We start from the raw sequence: 17,044 nt of genomic DNA on the forward strand, positions 1-17,044 counted from the left end.
GAATTGTGTCATTAAAGTCCACAGTGTGCACATTATTGTGGGAAACTAGCTATACAAAAGCTGTATAAATATTTCATTGTTTTCAAATATATAATATGCATTTGTTAAGGAAGTTACGAATCCCTGGGAAGTGAAATAGGGAATTTCTGCAGAAATTGTCAAGGTAGAAGGCAGCGTTAATAGGAGTCCTTGGATTCCTGACCACAAGGACCTTAAAACTTGTACTGAAATGTATGTTCTGACCACCAACCCGTTCTCTCTATTCTCTCTGACTAGTTAGAAAGTGAAGCCTTTGAGTGAATTGTGACTTACTCCAAACTTAACTCACAAAAGGGATTGTGGTAACGACTGAAAGCTGATAGAAGTCTGTATTCAAGCTTTCGATCTGATCTTCCTTTGCCTTTAAATTGAAATATCTTTGGAGCTTGTTTATAAAAGTGTTTGAAGGTTTTTTTAATGTACATTTTTAGAACTGCGTTACGCAAAATATTCAAGGAAGGTAAAATTAGGCAGTTTACCATCCTTTCTCCCCGCCCCAGATGTTTCCTCAAATAAATATAGATTGCTGAATGTTTTAGTTTAAAATAGTGACGTTATTTAAGAAGAGAATTTCATGGGCAAAGCGAAAACACACGTCTCGCTAGCCTCTTGTGCCGGCTTGGGAGTTTGGTTTAGTTAGGTAGCAGATCCGTGAAGCTGGACCGGGTTTTAGAGAAGAGCCGCACCCCGCACGCTCACGGGGCTCGGAGCGGAGAACGCTCTGAGGACCCGTTCAGCTGTTTACAGGTGACACCGCTTTTCCCCGGCTGCCATAGCCGGGAGGCACGGGGGCATTTCAGCCTGGCTGCAGCAGGAGCGGGTGGTGGACAGCCCGTAATCATCCGAACCTTTGCTCTTGTCTTGGCCGTGAAGATGCCTTGTCCACCGAAGTGCCCATGAGACTTGTGGAGGGGCTCCTTGCCCGGCAGAGGAGATCGCAGCTCGGTCTCTCGCATCTGATGGGTGCCTGAGATGAGTCAGTCCCGCTCCCAGCCCTTGTCGGCAAGCGCCGTGAAGACGAGAGGCAGCTGGAGTTTAGACTCGAGAGCAGACACCCAGTCAGCTCAGGAAACCTAGAGAGGCCGGCACCCGGGAGTGGCTGCACGAGCCTGTGCTCCGAACATCACACGATTCTCCCGTGCAGAAGGTGAGCGCCTCTCGCTGCTCGCGAACGGCTGGATGCAGACAGGCAGCGTCGGACTGTCCGCGGCTCTTTCCTTCTGGCTCGCATTTGGCCCCTGCCGCTTCCGAGCTCGTGCGGGAGGAGGCACAAGAACCCTCAGTCCGTCCCGCGGAGTGGAGAAAACTTGGTTTCCGAGCCCGCCATGTGCCCACGTTAGCGGCAGGATCGCTACGGGGCAGGGCCGTCTGTTGTGCATGCGGAACAAACAAACGCTAGTGGATGAAGCAGACGCGTCGCGATCGGGGTTTGGCCAGGGGCGGGAGCTGGGCTTGGTGGCGGTGGCGGGTCGGCGCTCTCCGCAGTGCCTGGATAAACAGCCCGGCGCTCCGGCGGGGGTGGCTGTGCCCGCGCTGGGGGGGATTTCACAGGCATGTGGCGCTTGGCCGCAGGCAGGTGAGTGGGGCTGGCTCCGGCGGACCGGGAGCAGCGCTGGGGAGCCCAGCAGGGTCGGGGGGTGTGCAGCCACCGGGGAGGGGACGCGACGCAGCGCGCCCAGCGCACCCCCGGACGGGGCTCGCCACGGCGCTCGGCAGTTCGGTTTCGCCGGGCCCCTCCGCTTGTTCTCTGGCAGACTCCGGGGAGCGGAGCGGAGCCGAGCGGAGGAGCCCTTCCCACGCCCGCTCTGCCGGCTCCGGGTGTCGCGGCCCCGGGCGCACAGCCATTTCTCGCAGGGTGGCGGGCACCCACTCCGCTGTCGTGGCCCGGCTCTGCGCAGTCCGGGTTTCCCGCGGCGAAGGCAGGTCCGCGGAGCGCGCTGCTCGCCCGCAGCTTGGTGCAGCCTTCGCACCGCGATACACCGGCGATGGTTTCCTGCGGGAAACTCCGGCGCCGGCGAGCTCGGGGCAGGACGGAGCGGGGGCAGCCGCCCCGCTCTGCCCCGCACGGAGCCCAGAGGCACCGCCGCCGCCCTCTGTCCCGCCCAGGGCTTCTACTCCCCTTGCTTTTCCGCCCGGGGCATTTCCCCGGCCGCCGCCGCCGTGACTGGAGCGCTTCTCCGCGGGCCCCTTAGCGTCCAGATTGTCCCGGCGCAAGGAACCAGAGACCCCCAGGGAGCGAGGGGTGCGCGGCCCGCTTCGCCGGCCCTCCCCGGGCGCTGCGGCGAGCTCTCCGGCACCACTGCCTCCCTCCTGCCACGCTCGCAGTCTGGCCAGTCTGACCTGTCCACACAGCCGGCGCAGAGCCGCCCGCGGGTACCGAGCTAACCCCTCTACAGGGCCGGGTCTGGCTCTGGCCTGTCCACACTGAGCGGTCTAACCCATCCACACAGCCGGGTCTGGCTCTGGCCTGTCCACACGGCCGGGGCGGGACTGGCCTCACAGCCGGCTCAGAGCCCCCCCGCGGGTACCGAGCTAACCCCTCTACAGGGCCGGGTCTGGCTCTGGCGTGTCCACACTGAGCGGTCTAACCCCTCCACACAGCCGGGTCTGGCTCTGACCTGTCCACACGGCCGGGGCGGGACTGGCCTCACAGCCGGCTCAGAGCCCCCCCGCGGGTACCGAGCTAACCCCTCTACAGGGCCGGGTCTGGCTCTGGCCTGTCCACACTGAGCGGTCTAACCCCTCCACACAGCCGGGTCTGGCTCTGACCTGTCCACACGGCCGGGGCGAGACTGGCCTCACAGCCGGCGCAGAGCCCCCCGCGGGTACCGAGCTAACCCCTCTACAGGGCCGGGTCTGGCTCTGGCCTGTCCACACTGAGCGGTCTAACCCCTCCACACAGCCGGGTCTGGCTCTGGCCTGTCCACACGGCCGGGGCGGGACTGGCCTCACAGCCGGCGCAGAGCCCCCCGCGGGTACCGAGCTAACCCCTCTACAGGGCCGGGTCTGGCTCTGGCCTGTCCACACTGAGCGGTCTAACCCCTCCACACAGCCGGGTCTGGCTCTGGCCTGTCCACACGGCCGGGGCGGGACTGGCCTCACAGCCGGCGCAGAGCCCCCCGCGGGTACCGAGCTAACCCCTCTACAGGGCCGGGTCTGGCTCTGGCCTGTCCACACTGAGCGGTCTAACCCCTCCACACAGCCGGGTCTGGCTCTGGCCTGTCCACACGGCCGGGGCGGGACTGGCCTCACAGCCGGCGCAGAGCCCCCCGCAGGTACCGAGCTAACCCCTCCACACGGCCGGGTCTGGCTCTGGCCTGTCCACACTGAGCGGTCTAACCCCCTTCACACGGCCGGGTCTGGCTCTGACCTGTCCACATGGCCGCACAGAGTTACCCGCAGATACCGATCTCACCCTTCTACGGGGCCAGGTCTGGCCTGTCCACACTGAGCGGTATAACCCGTCCACACCGCAGGGTCTGCCTGTCTGCACGGGCTGGGCGGGACTGGCCTCACAGAGCCCCCCGCAGGTACCGATCTAACCCCTCCACAGGGTGGGATCTGGCTCTGACCTGTCCACACTGCCGGGGCGGGACTGGCCTCACAGCCGGCACAGAGCTCCCTGCAGATACCGATCTAACTCCTCTGCAGACCGGTCTAACCCGTCCACACCACGGGGTCTGGCCTGTCCGCACGGCCGGCACAGACTCCTGCACACGGACCGGCCTAACCAGCCCACATGGCTGGGTCTGGGCTGTCCAAACGGGGCTTCGGCCTGTCCAGGGGCCGAGTGTGCCCCTCGCAGCAGGGGCAGGCCAGCTCCCAGCCTCCCCGCGCCCGCGGGTCCCGCTGGTCTGTAGGGGCTCGCCGCCCAGGAGTCGGGCTCCCGTGCGGGCTCTCGGGGCTGCCTCCCCCGGAGCTGCGAGCGATCCCCGCCTCTCCCGGCCCGGTGGGGGGCGCTGGGCAATGGGGGGCAGGGAGGGCTGCGTATGTTGGGGCGCTGGGCAGCTGTGGTGCTAGAGCTGGGGGGGTCTGCACAGAGGGATTGTGGGGGTGTCTCTGGGAGGGGGGGCTGCACAGAGGGATTGTGGGGGTGTCTCTGGGAGGGGGGGTCTGCACAGAGGGATTGTGGGGGTGTCTCTGGGAGGGGGGGCTGCACTGAGGGCCCCAGTGCGGGTGTCTCTGGGCGGGGGGGGGGCGTCGCTGAGGGGCCCGGTGCGGGTGTCCCTGGGCGGGGGGGGCGGCGCTGAGGGGCCCGGTGCGGGTGTCCCTGGGGGGGGGGGGCGGCGCTGAGGGCCCCGGTGCGGGTGTCTCCGGGCGGGGGGGGGCGGCGCTGAGGGCCCCGGTGCGGGTGTCTCCGGGGGGGGGGCGGCGCTGAGGGGCCCGGTGCGGGTGTCTCTGGCCGGGGGGGGGCGGCGCTGAGGGGCCAGGTGCGGGTGTCTCCGGGCGGGGGGGGGGCGGCGCTGAGGGCCCCGGTGCGGGTGTCCCTGGGCGGGGGGGGGCGGCGCTGAGGGCCCAGGTGCGGGTGTCTCCGGGCGGGGGGGGGGCGGCGCTGAGGGGCCCGATGCGGGTGTCTCCGGGCGGGGGCTCGGTGCGGGTGTCTCTGGGCGGGGGGGGGAGGGCGGCGCTGAGGGCCCCGGTGCGGGTGTCTCCGGGGGAGGGGGCGCTGAGGGCCCCGGTGCGAGTGTCTCCGGGGGAGGGGGCGCTGAGGGGCTCGGTGCGGGTGTCTCCGGGCGGGGGGGGGCGGCGCTGAGGGGGTTTCTGGGGGTGTCTCTGGGCGGGGGGGGGGGCGCTGAGGGGCTCGGTGCGGGTGTCTCTGGGCGGGGGGGGGCGGCGCTGAGGGGCTCGGTGCGGGTGTCTCTGGGCGGGGGGGGGCGGCGCTGAGGGGGTTTCTGGGGGTGTCTCTGGGCGGGGGGGGGCGCTGAGGGGCTCGGTGCGGGTGTCTCTGGGCGGGGGGGGGCGGCGCTGAGGGGCTCGGTGCGGGTGTCTCCGGGCGGGGGGGGCTGCACTGAGAGGCCCGGTGCGGGTGTCTCTGGGCGGGGGGGGGCGGCGCTGAGGGGGTTTCTGGGGGTGTCTCTGGGCGGGGGGGGGCGCTGAGGGGCCCGGTGCGGGTGTCTCTGGGCGGGGGGGGGCGGCGCTGAGGGGCTCGGTGCGGGTGTCTCTGGGCGGGGGGGGGGCGGCGCTGAGGGGCTCGGTGCGGGTGTCTCTGGGCGGGGGGGGGGGCAGCGCTGAGGGGCTCGGTGCGGGTGTCTCCGGGCGGGGGGGGGGGCTGCACTGAGGGGCCCGGTGCGGGTGTCTCTGGGCGGGGGGGGCGGCGCTGAGGGGCCCGGTGCGGGTGTCTCTGGGCGGGGGGGGGGCGGCGCTGAGGGGCTCGGTGCGGGTGTCTCCGGGCGGGGGGGGGCTGCACTGAGGGGCTCGGTGCGGGTGTCTCTGGGCGGGGGGGGCGGCGCTGAGGGGCCCGGTGCGGGTGTCCCTGGGCGGGGGGGCGGCGCTGAGGGGCTCGGTGCGGGTGTCTCGGGGGGGGGCGGCGCTGAGGGGCCCGGTGCGGGTGTCTCTGGGCGGGGGGGCGGCGCTGAGGGGCTCGGTGCGGGTGTCTCGGGGGGGGGGCGGCGCTGAGGGGCCCGGTGCGGGTGTCTCTGGGCGGGGGGGCGGCGCTGAGGGGCTCGGTGCGGGTGTCTCGGGGGGGGCGGCGCTGAGGGGCCCGGTGCGGGTGTCTCTGGGCGGGGGGGGGGCGGCGCTGAGGGACCGGTGCGGGTGTCTCTGGGGGGGGGGCGGCGCTGAGGGGCCCGGTGCGGGTGTCTCTGGGCGGGGGGGGGGCGGCGCTGAGGGGGTTTCTGGGGGTGTCTCTGGGCGGGGGGGGCGGCGCTGAGGGGCCCGGTGCGGGTGTCTCGGGGGGGGCGGCGCTGAGGGGGTTTCTCGGGGTGTCTCTGGGCGGAGGGGGCGGCGCTGAGGGACCGGTGCGGGTGTCTCTGGGCGGGGGCTCGGTGCGGGGGTCTCTCGCTTGGGGGGGGGGCACGGCCCGCCCCGCCCCGAGGGGAAGAGGCGCGCGGGCAGCAGGGCCGGGCGGGCCGCGCGCGCGCCTGGCTGCCGGTTTGTAAACAGTGGCCTCACGCGGGGGGAGGGGGCGGAGCGGCCCGCCCCCGCCGCGCCCGGATTGGCGGCATGGCGGCCGCGGGCGCTGCGTGCGGGGCGGGAGCGCCCTCCCCGGCCGGCGGCTGGGCAGTCGGCACTGCGAGCGCGGCCGAGCGGGCGCACGGCGGGGTCCCGCGGGGAGGGCGCGTGGCAGCGGGCGCGGGGGCGGTTTCGTTTCTCCGGCGAGCAGGCGGGTGCCGAACAGGTGAGTGAGGCGGGACGGGGCCTCTGGCGCTGCCCCCGCGGCTCCTTTGTGTGGCCGCGCTGCCCGCTGGCTCCCTCGCCTCCCTTTGTTGGGCTGGTCGGGGGTCCCCTCCTGTGCTCCCCCGCCGGGCCGAGCCGGGCCGGGGGGCGGCCCCGGGCTGCTGCGCTGCCCCGCCGTGCTTCGGGTCGGGTCGGGTTCTGCGTCGCTCCTGCCGGTTCCTGCTTGTCGCCCCCGGCCGGGATCGCCCCAGCGCAGCAGCAGGAAGTCGTGCGGTCCCGGAGCGTTTTTCCTGGGCGAGTTTGCAGTATAATGTACAGCTCTCCCCCCCCCCCCCAAACAAACAAACAAACAAAAGGAAAAGAAAAGATGAGTCTGGAGTGTGTTGTTTTAGGAAGTGCGGCGCTGGATTCGCGTAGACATTGTGTACTAAAGGCTGTAGTTGTGGGTTTGGGCTGTGTGTGTGTGCATGTTAGTGTGGTTGTCTCCGGGGCATTTTTCACAAAGCGATATTGCTTTGTTTGGGTGGGGAAGTTGCAGTGTTTTTCAAGCTGACGTTTTACTACTCCCCTCTCCCTTGAAGTTTGTAGTAGGAAGGAGGATTTGTTGAGTTAGCATTAAAAGGGGGGCGGGGGTGAAGGAGAGCCAGCTCTGTGCAATCTACAAACTCTATTGTGACGCACGTACTACAACTGATTGCTGCTGCCAAAGCTCCTCCAGACTTGCTGTGATCAGCACATTAGATAGAACAATGGGGCTGGAGCAGGGAACGTGGCCAGGAGGCTCTGCACAATCACTGCAGATACTCTTGCATTTCAGCACAGTATCCGATCCTTTTATTTAATCACTTGAGGAAATCAGAGCTTATTGCCCTTTTTTTAATTTACTGAATCAAAGCTTCATATAGATTTGAAGCATAATGGCCTGGCTGGCAAATTCCACTTTAAAATGAAATTCCTTTTGTTTGGACAAAGGCTTTTCACGGTTTATACTTTAGATGCAGGTATCCTAGGAGGGGTGGAAACAGTGGACAGGAAACTACCCATAGATCTGATAGCACCTGATTGTGTTTAGGGTGTAGGGAAAGAAGTGAGTACTTAAAAAGCTAGAAGAATGTAAGCTGAAAGGCATATGCAATACTACTAGAATTCTAACAATGTAAATAAGGACGTTGAGAATTTATTGCAAAACTTATTAGATATTACAGTATTATAATAGAACCTGGAAAGCCTACTCATAATGTCACCTTCTTTCTTTGCAGGAAAAAGACCAAATGGCAAAGCAACCTTCTGATCTAAATTCAGAGTGCGACAGAGAAGGTGGACAGTTTCAGTCAACTGAAAGGCCAAGTCAACCTCAGCATCTTAGACCTGGGGCCCCTACCTCTATACAAACACAGTATCAAGGTAATCATTCAGGTGAGGGGGACTTCGTCCAGCAGCCCTCAGGGAGCTCTTCGCCCAGCAGCCCTCAGGGACCATTTGCACCACCCAGTAGCCCCAGTCCATTTGCTACCAGATCCCCACTTTTCATCTTTGTAAGAAGATCCTCACTGCTGTCTAGATCCTCCAGTGGGTATTTCTCTTTCGACACAGACAGGAGTCCTGCGCCTATGAGTTGCGACAAGTCCACGCAGACTCCAAGTCCCCCTTGTCAAGCCTTTAATCATTATCTAAGTGCAATGGGTAAGCAAGATCATGGTAAGAAACCTTTTAGCTCATGGTTTGTTTGTCAGTAGGTTCTGAATACCCCTGTGGACATTGTATTGCTTTCAGCATCTCAGTGTTAAAATTTATCAATAAGAACAAAATACTGTATATTATACAGTGACATCGGGCTGAGCTATTAAACAACAAAAGTAAAATTGAAAACTGCCTTATATTTTATGAACTGATTGGGTAAGATTTAAATCCAGTGAACATTTCCTAACAAATTGGAAAGTGGTCCAAGTATCCCTCCCGCCTTTGATTTTCACAACACATGGAATGTGTTCTGGTAAATTTAAATATTTTGGATTGTTTATGTCTGATACAAAGTCTATAAGGGGACAGTTCTTTTTATTTGAAATAACTTGTGCCTTAACATGGAGATTTGTCTGTCCAACTAAGGAAGTTGCAATGGAGAGTGGGGATAAAATGTAGAGGCCATATTGCTTAGTATAATAAACAGAATATTGGTAGCAATCACTGGAATATAGCACTAAGATTGGAGAGATGTTTCCATTACTACAAATTCTTCGCTGTTTCCTGAAGATCTGGCTATCAGAATACTGGGAGGAAAAGAAGTTTACAAACCAACTCTCTTCAGTTTCTGTTGTCTCTTATTTTCTGGAGTTTTAAAGTTGTCTGTAGATATCCATCTTGGGCTGAAATTTGCTATTCTGAACTGGCACTTTTTTTTTGCATATGTTATGCAGGGAATCTGTACAGATTTTAAAAAAGGAAAATATATTTTAAGTATTCTGATTTCAAATATGTTTATGAAATATTGTTTTGATATACTTTGCAGCTTCATGCTTAGGTAATAGTTTAATACACCATTTCTTCCCCAGAACACATGTAAGATGACCAATGTAGTTAGTATACTTGCATAGTAATTATGAAATACTTGACTAAAATTTAAGGTTTTTAGTTGTAATGTACATGGATGAGTCTGGTGGCTTAGAGTCTTTGTGTATGCCTCTCTGGAAAGTGCCCATCAATAGGATATCTGAACATGGTGTCCCATTTGGCTGAGTCTTTTGAGACACTCTGTAACGTTTCCTTGGTAGATAGTGAATTTGATGTTTGCCACAGGAGTCTGTAAAAGGTGAATGGTAGGGTCTGAATTACCTGTGTTAGGAGTGTAGAGAAGACTACTAGATGTGTATTTTCCCAACTGAGGAGCTTTCTGTGCCTTTGTAGGAGTCCAGAGGACCATCTCTCTTCCCCCTCATCTTTCAAAGTTTCTTTCTAGAGTTCACCTTCTGGTTAGGAAAGATTGGCTAGGACTACTTTCAGAGTGGTAGCTGTTTAATGTACTGTGTGTATATATACCTGCTACTGTATTTTCCACTCTATGCATCTGATGAAGTGGGCTTTAGCCCAGGAAAGCTTATGCCCAAATAAATTTGTTAGTCTCCAAGGTGCCACAAGGACTCCTCATTGTTAGGACTACTTTGGATTCTGTGGTACTCCTCCTTAATCCATTGTAGGGGTTGGTCTTAACTTCCTGTTACTTATGACAAGTCATGTGGGAGTGAGATTTTTCCTCCAAAGCCAGCTAGAGGACTCAGCTCCCTGCTTCCCATCAAAATTAATGGGAGTTTTGTAACTAAGTGTCTTCGACAGCTTTGAAAATGTTACCTGTAGTGTGTTGGGTTTGGTGTTTTTTTTAAATGTCTTAAGGACCAGTTTAAGATTACAAAACAATTCTTGTGACTTTAGGTAACGTTTGAATCCACATCTCCAGAGGTGAAAAAAAGACAATTGTAGTAAGCAACTTGCAACATCTGTCCCACTTTCCTTATACTACAGATGAAGGTATAGGTAACGTTTGAATCCACATCTCCAGAGGTGAAAAAAAGACAATTGTAGTAAGCAACTTGCAACATCTGTCCCACTTTCCTTATACTACAGATGAAGGTAGAGAGGTTAAAGTAAGCTAAAAAGAGTCAGTTTTCTAAGGAACCAATACTAAAGTCTGTATGGTCAAATCTCAGTGGAAATGGGGAACATCTAGTCCTGGGAATGGTTTAATTATTCATATTGATAATGCATTTTGGTGAATAACAAACACCAACTTAAGCTTTCCATGATCAAAACAGTTTGGTAGTTGTGGTTACAGCTGCAAAGTACTTGCTATACTATTCCCTTAGGAAAGACTTTCTGGCATTATTGCAGTAATTGCAGCTTAATGCAAGTTTCACAATCTTACTGAGAGAGCATACATGGTATCACTAGACTAAAGGACCTAGAGTTTAAACATTGCTTATAGCACATGTAAAGCTATAGTTTAGCAATGAACAACATTGTTTGTGTTCAAGAAAGAAACTCAAGTCCTGTCTGTAATTTCAGAGAAGTAAATTTTTTTCACCCATGTAAAATGTGCTTTGAAAGCTTTGTAAATGATTATTGTGCTGAAATTTTCTCATACCATTGTTACTGTGGGCACCATCCTAAACATTAAATTGTCCAGAAACTGAGTAGAAACTGCTGAGGGAATTTAAATAGGAACCCTGGACATTTTCAGACACTACTAGAATAGAAATGTGAAGTCGTAAAGACATTTTATTCTACCCCAGGGACTGTGCTTTCCAAGGAAGGACTTACTGGTTGGTTTTAAAGTTTGTACTGAGACTTGTAGAGAGAAGAGATCATAATCTCTGAAATGTGGCCATAAGGGCTTGAACCTGCAGTCCTTGTAAAGACAAAAATCCCACTGGACTCAATAGGAATTTTACTCATATAGGAACAGTAGAATTGAGCCTTTAATATTTGGAATGCCTGACTTTTATGAAACTTTGAAAATGAGATGAACTTAATACAGTGGAATCCAGGTGAAAGTGGGGTGGATTGATTTAAATCAACCTGATATTGCAATCATGATTTAAATCAAGTAGAAAGCCTCACTTCAATTCATCAATTTAATCAACTTTTCCATTTGTACTTCAGTTATCTTCAAAAGAAAGGTGTACTTTCATTAGTTGATACAGCCATTAAAACTTGTTGATTTACAACTGAATAGAGCCTTTACACTAGATTTGGTACATCATTTTGTTTCCTGGAGCATACGCTATAACTATATATATTTATTTAAGCAATTAGCTTAATATTTTCAGATTCTTATTGTAAATTTGTAGTATGTAGGAAAATGGTGAATGATATATTGCTTATTTACTACTACATTGAGCCATATTTTTAAAGCTTGACCTCAAAAGTTGGAAGTTTTTCACATAATTTTTTTTGATATACAAAAGCAGCCTTTAACTCAAGGTTTTTGGTAGAGGCTCATGTTCAGTATATTTATTTTTTATTTAATTTTTAAAGAGATTATGCCTTAGCACATTTTGTATTAAGTTCAGATTTCATTTTTAAACAGGTTTACATTTAAAAAGAAAAACTCAATATAATTTAAATAACAAAAATTTTTAAAAAGCTGGTTTTTATTCACCCCCCAAATCATTGATTTTTATCCACCCAGAGGAAATAGTTTAATAGATTCCAAGGCCAGAAGGCACTGTTGTGATTATCTGTCCTGTATAATGCAGGCCATTGAACTTCCCTAAAATAATTCCTGGAGCAAATCTTTTAGAAACCCATCCAGTCTTGAGTTAAAAAAAAAAAAAATCAGTTGTAGAGAATCCACCATGACCCCTCGCTAAATTGTTCTAATGGTTAATTAGTCAGCGTTAAAAATCGAACATCTTATTTCTAGTCTAAATTTGTGTAACTTGAACTTCCAACCATTGGATCATGTTGTATCTTTCTCTGCTAGACTGAAGAGGCCACTGTTAAATATTTTTGTTCCCTATGTAGCTACTTATAGGGAACAAAATGTGATTAAGTCACATTTTAACCTTCTTTTTGTTAAGCTAAAATAGATTGAGCTCTTTGAGTCTATAGCCTATAAGGCAGTTTTCTAATTCTTTAATCATTCTGATGGCTCTTCTCAGAACCCTCTCCAAATCATCAACATTGCTCTTGAATTGAACTGAATATATGCCAGTGGCCAGAATCAGGTATACTTTATAAATGTAAAATTTTATGAACTATTTCTTTTATAAAGTAACTTCATATTTTTGTAATATTTATAAAATAGATTTTATGACAGAGGAAATGAAATACAGGTTAAGGGTCCAATAAATGGCAATAACAATATGGGTCACCCCTTGGGTAGTTTGTGACATGTATATATTCACAAGCAAAAAAAATTAAGGTTGAAAGTGAGTTTCAGTGGAGTCCAGCTATAGCCTAAAAATAGCAGGGCTTTGGAGCTGTGCTCCAGCTCCAGCCAAAAACCTGCAGCTTCCACTGCTCTGGAGCTGCTCTGGGCTCCACTCTAAATCCCTGGAAAATAGTACTTCTTTTTTTAATAGCACTTCCACTCCTTTTAAAAACAAACTCAGGCCTCCTCCCCCCTCCCCATGTTTGAATGACTGAGCAGTAAAAGGAACCAGACAGCTAATCCTTCATTGCTCACCATCGCTGAATACCTACCTAACTTTGTATATTGTATATAGCAAGCATTTTGAAAGAGGTACCCAGGGTCCTTTAGGGTACACTAAATTGTAAAAATGTTTGTGTGAATTATCTTTTTGGTGTTATAAACATTCTGATTGTATAGTGCAGGTTTATGTAAGTGTCTGTAGACTTTGTAAGGCACCAGTCCTGCAAAGACATAAGCATGTGTTCCTTAATGTTGAACACACAAATAGTCCCACTGAAGTCAATGGGATTACTCACTGTGAGTAAAATGAACCATGTGCATAACTCATGGAGGACTGTGACCTAAAATTATATTTGTCACTGCAGTGTACAGCACTAATGTTATTGTCCTTCAGTGAGTTATAGTGTATGTGTTGGTGTCAGTGGCATGTTGAGAATTGATCCCTAGAATAGGAAAGAGAAGGTTATAATTCCTAGCAATTTATTTGGAAGTTTCTGTATATTTTTCAAGGGCCTTTCTGAGGGTAGATGTGCCTTTTTCCTGTATATTTCAATGTGGGACTTCTGTTATAAAAGCTGTTTGTCATGTAATTCTTCCACCAAGATAAAAGTACTCAGAACAACAACAGGAATCACACTAGAACAGGGGTAGGTAACCTATGGCACGGCACACGAGCTGCCTGGGTCCTGGCCACTGATCTGGGGAGCTCTGCATTTTAATTTAATTCTCAATTAGGCTGCTTAAACATTTAAAAAACCTTATTTACTTGACATACAACAATAGTTTAGTTATATATTAAAGACTTATAGAAAGAGACTTTCTAAAAACCATTAAAATGTGTGACTGGCACGCGAAACCTTAAATTAGAGTGAATAAATGAAGACTCAGCACACCTCTTCTGAAAGGTTGCTGACCCCTGGACTAGAACGTGCTGCTCCTCAGCAAGGCCGATTAAAAAAATGAAGAATTTTTAGGCCAACCCAGTTTGGAGATGAGTTGAAGGAAAGTAAACTTTTCCTGCCATTGGCTTCAAATATTTTTAAGGGTGAGGTTCTGTGGTGTCTCTTAGAGCCATGAATCAGAACCTGCAGCTCAGGCAGAATGTGAGGCTGAGGTGGGTTTAAGATCAACTTTACACTTCCTAGACTCTGGGCTGCTGCAGAGGCTGGAATGACTTTCAGGGGGACAGATCTGAGAGTTGCTCTACTTTTCAGTGTACCCACCACAGGCTACTAACGTTCTGCTCTGCAGTGTGTGCCACCTGAAAATCCTCATAGTTGGTGCAGGCTCTTCTCCCACCCCTAATATGTCCCCTCCTGTCCCCAACACCGCTCCTATGCCGGAGCTTGCTGGCTGTCTTGAGGAAGTTAGTTATTGCTATTTTCCTCAGTTCATGCAACTGGGAAATTCTCCACCAGCCAGTTCCGGAGCGCCTGCAGAGCTCCTTTACCTGGTGTACAGGGACCAGAGCGGGGATGAGGTTCACACCCCATAGTTTCAAATTTTTTTTTCTGTTGATTTCTTCCCTTTTTCCCCTCTCCCTCTGCGATGTTCTTATGGGTATCTAAGAGAGCATCATAGAAGTGAGAGTGACACAAAGTGAATGGTTGTGCTAGATACCTACATTTCCCAGGTGGTTTTAGGCACTTCATTTTAAGCCCAGTGTGTCCTTAATTTTATAAGGAAAAGATATGTCTGATGGTAATAGATACAGTCTCACACTTTTTATATTTTCTGTTCATATCTTTGGGGGGGGGGGTGTAATAAACTTACAAGCAAGGGTGTGATGTGCAAAACAAACTAATTCAGAAGATAACTCAGGAAGGAATATTGCTTTGTTTTCTTCTTTGTTGGACATTCTGTATCCTGGCAAACACAGTATGATTCTAATACAGACTGACTGCGTTCCAGTGATAGACTGGGTCTGTTCCACCTGTTACAGCCAGAAGGGGCTCAACATGTGGAGAGTACACCACCTAGCCAACTGCCCAAGCAATGAAACAAAAGTTTGTGGTGCGCAGTTAAATCTAATAGTAGCAAGGTCAGGTCCCTTACGTTGTGTTAAAAAGGTTTTTTTTTTCACATCTGCCAAGAGTGCAGTTTGATGTAACACACATGCTTGTATCCTGGCTGAAGTTTATTAATACAACAGTCATCCCTGTTTGCTGCCACATAGCTCTATTGTTATGATTGTCCCACAATACTTCCAAACATTTCTTCAATCTAAAACATTCCACACCTTGATTTGCTGTGAAGGGGGAAAGGAGATTAGACAGCCTGTTATCCCAAATGGACAGACCTTCCTGTTCTTTAACAGGTGGTCTCAGTATGTCTTTATCCATTTTTAGTGACTCATACAACTTAGATTATGGGGAGGAATCGAGATCTAAAGGGTATGTGTGTAATGGAGAAGCTGTCACAGGGAAGAAATTTTTATGGTAGTTACGTTTTCAACCTTAAATTTAAGATGATTAGTATTGCCATTATGTCCTGTGTGAAGGGTAATATGAACTCTTAAAATTGTAAGACAAAGACCAAGACATTATGTTTCATTTAAAACTTTCAAAGGTATTCCTGAAATGAGATCTATAATGGTCTTTAGGAAGCAAAAGACTCTGAGGGGAAACAGTTGTGAGGTTACAAGCTGTAACCAAGTCATGGCACAAGGACAGTTAATAAGGGTTTTATGCAAAAAGGTTGTGTATTCGAGAGAGTGAATAATGAAGTAACAGCCATGAGTTTATCTAGCAGCAGAGAGTCCTGTGGTACCTTATAGACTAATAGAGGTATTGGAGCATGAGCTTTCGTGGGTGAATACGTCTGTTAGTCTGTAAGGTGCCACAGGACTCTTTGCGCTTTTACAGATCCAGACCAACACGGCTACCCCTCTGATACTTGAGTTTATCTATCTATGTCAGGACAACAAAAGAATTCCGTGAGGATGATAAAAGGCTGGAGTGGGTGGGGAAAGGAATACTTGGATTATATAACTTAATGAAGTGTTTAGGTAATGGGGGAACAGGAGGGAAATCAGGTTTTATTTGGACTTCACAGATACAAAATTAAATCTTTTTTTTGTAAGTGACACATTCAGATGAAAGGTGTCACCAGCTGTTTGGTTCATTCCTCTGAAGCGTCTGGCATTGTCCACTGTCGGCAGACAGGCTATTGGGCTAGATGGACCATTGGTCTGACCCAGTATGGTTATGTTCACTGTTTTGGGGCTATATTTGCTATGGTTGCATGCACTTTCTTTGAAGAAGTGGCACGCTTAAGGATACAACAATCTTGACATGCTATCAGAAACAAGACTATTCTCAACAGGGATGTGGTACAGGTAATCCTGTCTGTCTGTACTTTAAACCTTAGAGCCAGCTTTTGCTGTCTGACTTTTCATGTCCTATTAAAGCATATGCTTAAGCTACTTTTTTCCCCTCTTATTGTGAATGCATTTTTCTTTTGTGTAATATAAACTGGACTGGGTTTTGACTAAGTTTTGGGAAAGGTTCCATGCTGGCGCTCTTAAAGGAAGTGGAACGCTTGAAGTTGAAGAAAAGTAACTATGTACAGGGTCAAGAGCATGGAGAAGGCTGTGGTCTTATTCCAGAATAAGGAAAGAGAATGGCTAGTGGGTTTCGTGTGGGAACACACAGGATAAAATGACCTGAGAGTACAAGACGTTACATAAAGTTGTTTTTGTGCTCACATGAGTATTTTAAACCAGTTTTCAGGTCATATTAGTCCATATTAAGAGCTAATCATTCTGCTTATCTTTTAAATGAAAAGGTATCTAGTTTTTGAAAAACAAGTGACTGTGTAAGCAAGGGAATCTTTGATTAGTTACAGGGTTTCTAGTGTGTTCTCTAAAACCCTGTGGATTATATAAATGAGTGTTATGCATATTGCATTTGAAATTAGTTTCTCCCATGTTATTTCAAATTCGGTATCTTTTCCTCCCAACCAGAAGAGGTCTAGAATCTTGATAACACCTCAATGAAACTGTTCTGCTTGCTCTCTAGAGAGCAGAGGACGCAGCAACCTGTACGTGAAAATAAGAAAAACAGAGAAGTGTAACACTTGCATAACCTCTAGATTTTGTTGGTTGTTGGAAGGGCGGGGCAAGGAGTTTTGTATAATGGAGCCAACATGACGGAGAACTGAAGTTGTGATAGAAAACTTAAAAGTAAAAAAGGGCCAGTGTATCATGAAACAAACATCTGCTCCTCCCCTAATTAAATCAGAGTTCACAGTTGTAAAAAGTATTTATGTATGGGAGGATTGAGAGATTATCTAGGTATTTGTCTCATCCTTAATGCTTCTGTAGTGTGTGTACTAAATCATTACAAAACAGCATAGTTACAGCATGTTATGATTCATGGCATGTTTTCCAGTAGAGAGACAGTTGCAGAGGTGCAGTCCAGTTAGCCTAAATAATCAGGTTTATTGGTTTATGGGGCTGGAGGAGGAATGCTGTGTGCTCCTGGCCTCCAGCTGTTCACAGTTCTACCTCTTCTCCATCTTCTG

General features: G+C 51.2%; 1 protein-coding gene across 13 annotated transcripts in view; it reads left to right on the top strand.

Moving 5' to 3' along the window:
• The first annotated feature begins 1,298 nt into the window (after positions 1-1,298).
• The window catches only part of BCL2L11 (BCL2 like 11), an 81,575-nt gene continuing 65,829 nt past the window's right edge, over positions 1,299-17,044 (top strand). For 3 of the 13 annotated variants that reach the window (XM_050951258.1, XM_050951253.1, XM_050951255.1), the window contains exons 1-2: positions 1,299-1,615; positions 7,635-8,073. In XM_050951258.1, coding sequence (XP_050807215.1) covers positions 1,442-1,615; positions 7,635-8,073 — 613 coding nt within the window. In that variant the 5' untranslated portion in view covers positions 1,299-1,441. The other 10 variants (XM_050951260.1, XM_050951263.1, XM_050951264.1 and 7 more) reach the window with 10 other exon arrangements.

The sequence above is a fragment of the Gopherus flavomarginatus genome, chromosome 4 (genome assembly GCF_025201925.1).
Source record: "Gopherus flavomarginatus isolate rGopFla2 chromosome 4, rGopFla2.mat.asm, whole genome shotgun sequence".
Lineage (NCBI taxonomy): Eukaryota > Metazoa > Chordata > Testudines > Testudinidae > Gopherus > Gopherus flavomarginatus.